The sequence below is a fragment of the Fringilla coelebs genome, assembly GCF_963513975.1.
Source record: "Fringilla coelebs genome assembly, contig: SCAFFOLD_30, whole genome shotgun sequence".
Taxonomy (NCBI): domain Eukaryota; kingdom Metazoa; phylum Chordata; class Aves; order Passeriformes; family Fringillidae; genus Fringilla; species Fringilla coelebs.
This window is the reverse complement of record NW_028167448.1, coordinates 4,966,844-4,974,233: the sequence shown is the minus strand read 5'-3', so window position 1 is coordinate 4,974,233 and position 7,390 is coordinate 4,966,844. Positions and strand designations below refer to the sequence as shown.

The 7,390-nt window shown below is 57.1% G+C and overlaps 1 protein-coding gene across 1 annotated transcript; it reads right to left on the bottom strand.

Moving 5' to 3' along the window:
• Positions 1–5,055: 5,055 nt before the first annotated feature.
• Positions 5,056–5,988, bottom strand: LOC311165869 (olfactory receptor 14C36-like; the record flags this gene model as incomplete). Its single annotated transcript, XM_084227364.1, has 1 exon — positions 5,056–5,988. One exon carries the CDS (start codon positions 5,986–5,988, stop codon positions 5,056–5,058), a length of 933 nt encoding a protein of 310 aa, XP_084083490.1.
• Positions 5,989–7,390: the final 1,402 nt, after the last annotated feature.

The following is a 7,390-nucleotide window of genomic DNA, read 5'->3' as shown; positions in this document are numbered from 1 at the left end:
CAGACTCTCCAGGATCCCTCAGCGCTCCCTCAGCACCTATTCAGGACCCCCCAAAAGCGTTCCCCGACCCCCTGAGTGCTCCCAATCCCACAGATGCTCAGCACAGCCACTTCTGGGAATTCATCTCCTCTCATCCCCCGCGGCCCCAGAGCCCCTCAGAACACAGTCCCGCGCCTAAAACTCCTGCCGTGCCCCGCGCCCTACAGAGCCTGGTTAGAGCTCCCCGAGCTCCCCCCAAGGGCTCCCGAACCGTTTACGTTCCCTCGAGGACCTCGAGTCGGGCTCCGACGCAAAAGTGTCCCCCAAGAGCCTTTCCGGACCCCCAAACACCGCGTTCCAACCACTTCCGGGACTACACCTCCCGTCATGCTCCGCGGCGCACGTCCCGCGCTATTCCAGCGAGGACTTCATCTCCCGTCATGCCCCGCGCCCTGCCGAGAGCCAGTGCAGCTGCGCCTGGAGCTCCCATCATGCTCCGCAGCCCCGTTCAACCGTATGATACCCACGCCTACAACTCCCATCACCCCCCGCGCCCCAGAGAGCCCCGTCAGAGCCCCCCAAGGGCCCGCCCGGACCCCGAAGGGCCCCAAATTCCCCTCCCTGAGCTCCAAGGGCCCCCCTGCACCCCCAGGTGCTGCCCCGGACCCCGAACTGTCCCTCAGAATCCCTGAGTGCCCCTCCAAGTGCCCACCCGGCTGCCCCAAGTGTCCTCCAGAGCCTCAAGTTCTCTCTAAATTCCCTCCCCAGACCCAAAACTGCCCCAAATGTGTCCCAGAAATGTCTCCAGGGACCCCAGAGTGGCCCTTTTTACCCTGTCTTAAAATACTATGAAGAAGATTACAAAAGGACTTAAAGTAGGACTAATTAGCATTAAGAGGGCAAAATAAATAGCCAATAGTGGTTAATTAATTCATTAAGGGAATTATGTTATTTTTAATCAACAGCCAATGATTTTTTTAGTTGCTAAAATTTGTCAATTTTAAGATATAAATATAAATAATGTAATAAAATAGAGAGAAACATCATAAATTAGAGAAATAGAATTAATATTTTATTAATAAACAAGTTTATTAATAAGAAAAAAGATGATTTTTTTTTTTTTTTTGGCATGTCACTCCCAGGTGGGTGATGTCAGACACGGTGAGGCTGGGGGTGAGGAGCAGCTTGTCCAAACAGGCTCAGCCTGCATGGGGCTCATTCTTCTCTCTGCCCAGACCTCCTAAGGAGACATTCAGCATCAAGATCACCTGGGGAATGCTTCTGTCACCTCTTCTCTGAAATGAAAAATAAAAAAAATATTTCCTTGACTGGAACCAGAGATCATGATGTGCACTTTGGAATCTCCCTCCTGAAGGGAATTCCAAGCTGACTCCAATCCCTGCACAATCCCTGGAGACTCACAGACAATGGAAGGGAGACAAAGAGCTCCTGAGGGCTTTCTGTATTTTAATCAGCCCCACGGTGGCTTTGGGGCTGGCTCCAGGAGCCTCAGGCAGCGAGAGAAGGATGAAGAAGCTGCTCAAGGAGTCAGCAGCCAAACTCCAAGTGCCTTGGAGCACGGCTGGGCCCCAGGGAGGGCAGGGAGTGCCCAAGGCTGCCCAGGCAGTGCTGAGAGCAGATCCTTGAGGCCAGGAGTGCAGGGAGCCCAAGGCTCTGGGCAGGGCACTGCAATGCTGAGCAAGGCCTGGCTTGGCTGCAGGGAGCAGAAAGGCCAAGCCCTGAGCCCAGCCTGGGCCAGCAGGGCCTGTCCCTCCCGGCTGGCTCGGGGCTCTTGGTGGGCCAGGGGGATGTGAGGGGCAGCAAGGACAAACGCCATCAGCCTGCAGCCCCTGCCAGCCTCCCCAGGGAGGCCGAGGCAGAACCAAAGTGCAGCCCCTGCCAGGAAAGTTCCTCCTGTGGGGCTCCAGAGGCGCTGCCCCAGCCCAGGGCACAAAGGCCTGGGTGCCTGTGGCCCTGCCAGCCCTGCCCAGCCCTCGGCCATCTGTCCTGCAGGCTGTGCCCCCTGGGCGTGCTGCTCCTCTGCCCTGGCCGGCTGCACTCGCCCATCTCGCTGTGCCCCAGCATTTCTCACCCAGCGTTTCTGGGCCCTCCCTGGGCTCCCTGCACCCAGCGCTGCCGGCTCCTGGCACACAGAGCCCGGCCATGGCCCAGCCTCACGCTGGGACACCTCCAGCACCAACATTCTGCCCTGCAAGGGACTTTGCTTTCTCCTCAGCTCCAGGCTTAACCTTCCAAGCTGCACTTGGGGAAGGTTTCCTGCAATTCCCACTGCTGAGGAAAGGGCTGTCTCCTGCTGCTCACAAACAGAGAAGGGCTAGTCAGAGGGAGATGTGCTAGTCAGAGGCGTTTTGGGGCACAGTGACCATGAAGATTTTGAGTTTTTAAATATTCTGTGAAAAAAACGAGGGGCATCAAAAAACATCTGCAACTGGCTGGATGGCCAGGCTCAGAGAGGGGTGGTGAACACTGCTGCATCCAGCTGGCAGCCAGTCATTAGTGGTGTCCCACAGGGCTCTGTGCTGGGGCCAGTCCTGTTCAATATTTTTACTGACAACTTGGATGAGGGTGGTAAATCTTTCATTAGTAAATCTGCAGATGACAGTAAGCTGGGAGTGTGTGTCCATCTGCTGGAAGGTAGGAGGGCTCTGCAGAGAGACCTGGAATGGTTGGATGGATGGGAAGGGTCCAGTAAGATGAAGTTTAATAAGTGCAAGATCTGGGTCCTGCACTTTGGCCACAACAACCCCTGCAGCTCTACAGGCTGGAGACAGAGTGGCTGGACAGCAGCCAGGCAAAGGGACCTGGGGGCACTGATGGACAGCAGGCTGGACATGAGCCAGCAGTGTGCTCAGGTGAGCAAGAAGGCCAATGGCCCCCGGCCTGGATCAGGAATGGTGTGGCCAGCAGGAGCAGGGCAGTGATTCTTCCCCTGTGCTCAGCAAAGGTGAGGCCACACCTCGAGTGCTGCGTCCAGTTCTGGGCCTCCAATATAGGAAGGCCATGGAGGGGCTGGAGCATGTCCAGAGAAGGGCAGCAAGGCTGGTGAGGGGCCTGGAACACAAGTCCTGTGAGGAGTGGCTGAGGGAGCTGGGGTTGCTTATCCTGGAGAAGAGGAGGCTCAGGGACACAAGGTGGTGTCAGGGCACAGGTTGGACTTGATGATCTCCAAGGACTTTTCCAACCTTGCTGATCCTGTGATTCTCTGGAACCACCCTTGGAGCAGTTGCAGGAGGAGCCCTGGATCTCCTCTTGAGAAGCTCCAGCAGCCCAGGTCCCTCAGCTTCTCCTGCCAGGCCCAAAGCCCATCCTGTCAGTCCTGCAGAGCCTCTGCAGCCCCTCCTCATTGCCCAGAACAGGGAGCCCCAGAGGCAGACACAGCAGCCCAGATGTGCCCCCCTGGCCTGTGGTACCTCTGGCAAGGGAGCAGCATGAGGCACTGCAGGAGCCTCCAGACAATTCCTGCAGCATTTGTCATGCCAGGACAGAAGACAAAAGTGTCTCCAAGGAAATGCTTGGGGCTGTTTGGGGGTGGCTGCCAGGCAGCCCTGGCTCTGAGCAACAGCGTCTGCAGTGGGACAAGAAAACTCCCAGCTGATGGGAACAAACTTTCTGGCTGACTGCAGAGGCCAGGACAAAGCTGAGTGGTTTCCCTTCTGTCCCCCAGCCCTTGCTGGCCCCAGGGGCTGATGGCATTTGTGCTCCCTCAGGTTCATGTCCCCACACCAAAAGCATGAGGGTGCTCCCCCCTGTTCTGTGCAATGCAAACAGGGGCTGCTGAGCCAGTGCTGCCGTGTCTGTGCCTGCAAGGATGGGGCACCTGTGTGAGCTGGGGGAGAGGCCAGGGCTGCAGAGGGGGGATGTTGTTGGCAGCTCCATGAGGATGCTCTGTTGTTGTATTGCACCAAATAGTTTATTATGTTGTTGTTTTTCACTGGGTGAGAGGAAATTTTACTGAATATATTAGGTCATGTGGATGGTTTATCCCCCCCCCCCCCATCACATGGTCTCTCCCTCACACACCCCCCCTCTGTTATACACACCTGGTGGTCTGTCCCATGGGTACCTCATCCTGCCCCCATCCCCTTGGGTATAAAACTCCACTGCAAGGGTCCCACACCCTCTTTTCTACCTGGGTGGTCGCTGTCACCAGAAGCGTCCTATCCCAAGCCAATAAACAGGATACTCGTCCCCACATGAAGAAGAGCGCTTCTCGTCTTTTACTTTCGTCTATTCAAGTCCGTGTGGGCTAGAGTCTGAGCTAGCCGGATTTGGACTCATATAAAGCCCAGAAACCCATGGATTACTGCACTCTGGGACGTTGCCCTGGGCTGTCCAGCACACTGGGGATGGATCAGCCCCTGCTCTGCTGCTCCATCTCATCCTCCCCAGGGCCCTTGCAGAGTCCCAGCCATGCTGTTTGCCCCCAGCCTGCCCACGGCCACCCTGGGGCTGCTCACGGGGCTTTTCTGTGCTCAGCATTGGCCTGGCTGTGTTCTTGAGAGAGCCTGGACAGGGAGCCCCGAGCACTCAGGCCCTAGCCTGAGGCATCAGCGCTGCCCCAGCAGTGCCCATGGCCTGTCCCTGCTGCAGCCCCGGCACTGCCACCCCCAGGACTATGCCTGGCCCCGACAGCACTCAGGCCCTACAGCAACACCAGGGCCACCAGGGCAGCGGGGCAGGGCCACAGGAGCAGCACTGGCAACACCAAGTGCTGCTGCTGCTGGGCACAGCTGCTGTTCCAGCACTGATCTACCCCCAGCTCTGCACACAGACATCGCTGCTGCAGCTCCAGAGAAGGCAACAAAAGGGCATCTCTGCAGAAAACTTTGCTGGGAGATCTTGTATTTCATTTAAAGTTACTGAGAGCACAGCTCCTCATTGGCACAGTCTGGGGTCACAGCAAATGTGGAGAAAAAAAATGAGAAGTGGCACAAACAATAGCCTTTGTATAAGGAGAATATTTAAAAATGAAAGAACAGGAAAAAAAGAACCAAAACAACAGAAATTTCAAAGATTACTTTTATTACAAGTGATTTGCAGAAACTGGCAAGCAGTTTAATGTTTCTGAAATTGTCCAGTCATCAGTCTGCACACTGCAACCTTGAGCTCCTGGTTCCTCAGGCTGTAGATGAGGGGGTTCAGGGCTGGAGGCACCACCGAGTACAGAACGGACACTGCAAGATCCAGGGATGGGGAAGAGATGGAGGGGGGCTTCAGGTAGGCAAACATGGCAGTGCTGAGGAACAGGGAGACCACGGCCAAGTGAGGGAGGCAGGTGGAAAAGGCTTTGTGCTGTCCCTTCTCAGAAGGGATCCTCAGCACAGCCCTGAAGATCTGCACATAGGAGAAAACAATGAACACAAAACAGCCAAAAGCTAAACCAACACTAACAGCAAGAAGCCCAAGTTCCCTGAGGTAGGAGTTGGAGCAGGAGAGCTTAAGGATCTGTGGGATTTCACAGAAGAACTGGCCCAGGGCATTGCCATGGCAGAGGGGCAGGGAAAATGTATTGGCCGTGTGCATGAGAGCATTGAGAAAGCCACTGGCCCAGGCAGCTGCTGCCATGTGGGCACAAGCTCTGCTGCCCAGGAGGGTCCCGTAGTGCAGGGGTTTGCAGATGGACACGTAGCGGTCGTAGCACATGATGGTCAGGAGGGCAAGTTCTGTCCCAGTGAAGAAGACATACAAAAATAGCTGTGCAGCACATCCTGAGTAGGAGATGGTCTTGGTGTCCCAGAGGGAATTGTGCATGGCTTTGGGGACAGTGGTGCAGATGGAGCCCAGGTCAGCGAGGGCCAGGTTGAGCAGGAAGAAGTACATGGGGGTGTGCAGGTGCTGGCCGCAGGCTACGGCGCTGATGATGAGGCCGTTGCCCAGGAGGGCAGCCAGGGAGATGCCCAGCAAGAGGCAGAAGTGCAGGAGCTGCAGCTGCCGCGTGTCTGCCAATGCCAGCAGAAGGAAGTGGCTGATGGAGCTGCTGTTGGACATTTGCTGTCTCTGGCCATGGGAGCTGTTCAAGGAGGAGACCGTGAAAAGTCAAGGGAGACTTTCCTGAGCAATGTTCAAGCCCTTTCTCTCAGCCCTTCTCCCTGTTGCTCTGTGCCCCCACTTCTCCTTCACTCAGAGCCCTTCCTTCAGCCCCGTGCCTGGAGCTCTGCTGGGATCTGGACCCGTTGCTCTGCCGAGCAGGGGCTCTGCCCATGGACACCGAGCGGTCAGCCCGCCTCTGCAGCAGTGGGGTCATGGGAACGGGGACAGGGGCCAGTCCTGGGGTTGGATTTCATCAGCCCAAACTGCTCCTGAGGCAGAGGAGCTTGGCAGTATCTCCTGTCCCTGGGTTTAGGAGCCATGATGGTCAAAGGCAGTTTGAAAGGGTTTCCTGCTGTGCCCAGGGAGAGCAGAGAGAAGTGTGCAATGCAAGAGCCTTGGCTGTAACTCAGTGAAGGGTGAGGGGAGCTGCTCTGTCACTCCATCTGTCCCAAGCTGTCCTTTCTGAGATGGAGGGCAGTCCCTGTGTTCCCCTGAAAATCAGCCTGACACAGCTGAGAGCAGAGGGACGCACAGCAGAGCAAACTGGCTGAGCCTTTCTCAGGGTCTCAGCCCCAATCTGGCCAAGGACACTCCTGACCTCACTGTCCCCTGGAGGCAGCTCACAGCTTAGATGGCATTCCGAGGACACACCAAGGCTCCTGTCCATGGCACTGCTGTCCAGGGCACAGGCAGCTGGGACACCCCATTGCTGTGTTCAGCCTGCACAGGAGGAGCCCAAGGGCTGGGCCTGACCCTGCAGCTGGAACTGCCATTCCAGGGAGACCCTCAGCAATGCCAGCAGCACCTAGGCAAGGCAAGGAGAGAGAGAGCTGGGCCTGAGGAAAAGCCTTTCCCTGCCCAGCTCTGCACAGCCCTGCCAGACAGCAGCAGGGCAGGACAGGGGTCCTCAGGCCCTGGTCAGCAGGGAATGGGCACATGGCCGGAGAGATGCCCTTCATCTCTGGAGCTGTTCTGCCAGCCCAGGAGGGACTGAGGGCCTTGAGTCCCAGGCTGAGGGCTGTGCTGGCTTGGAGGGGACACAAGAGCTGTGCTGCTCAGGGCAGTGTGTGCCCTGCAGGGCAGGCCTGGCAGGTGCCACATCTGCCCTGCAGCAGGGCTTCCCTCATCACTGCCTCCCTCCCTCCCTGCCCACGGCTCTGCTGCTGGAGCTGTCCCAGCCCCAGCTGCTCCTGTGGCCCTGACTTGCCAGACCCCAGCCCAGACCCTGGGCCAGCCCTGCCCTGCAGCTTCTTGGAGCTGCAGGGATTAAAGAACAGCTCCCCCAGCCTGGGCACCTTGGAAAGGTGATGCTGGATGGATCTGGAGGCTGGGCAGGTGCAGGCACTTGCTGAGGTTCCCA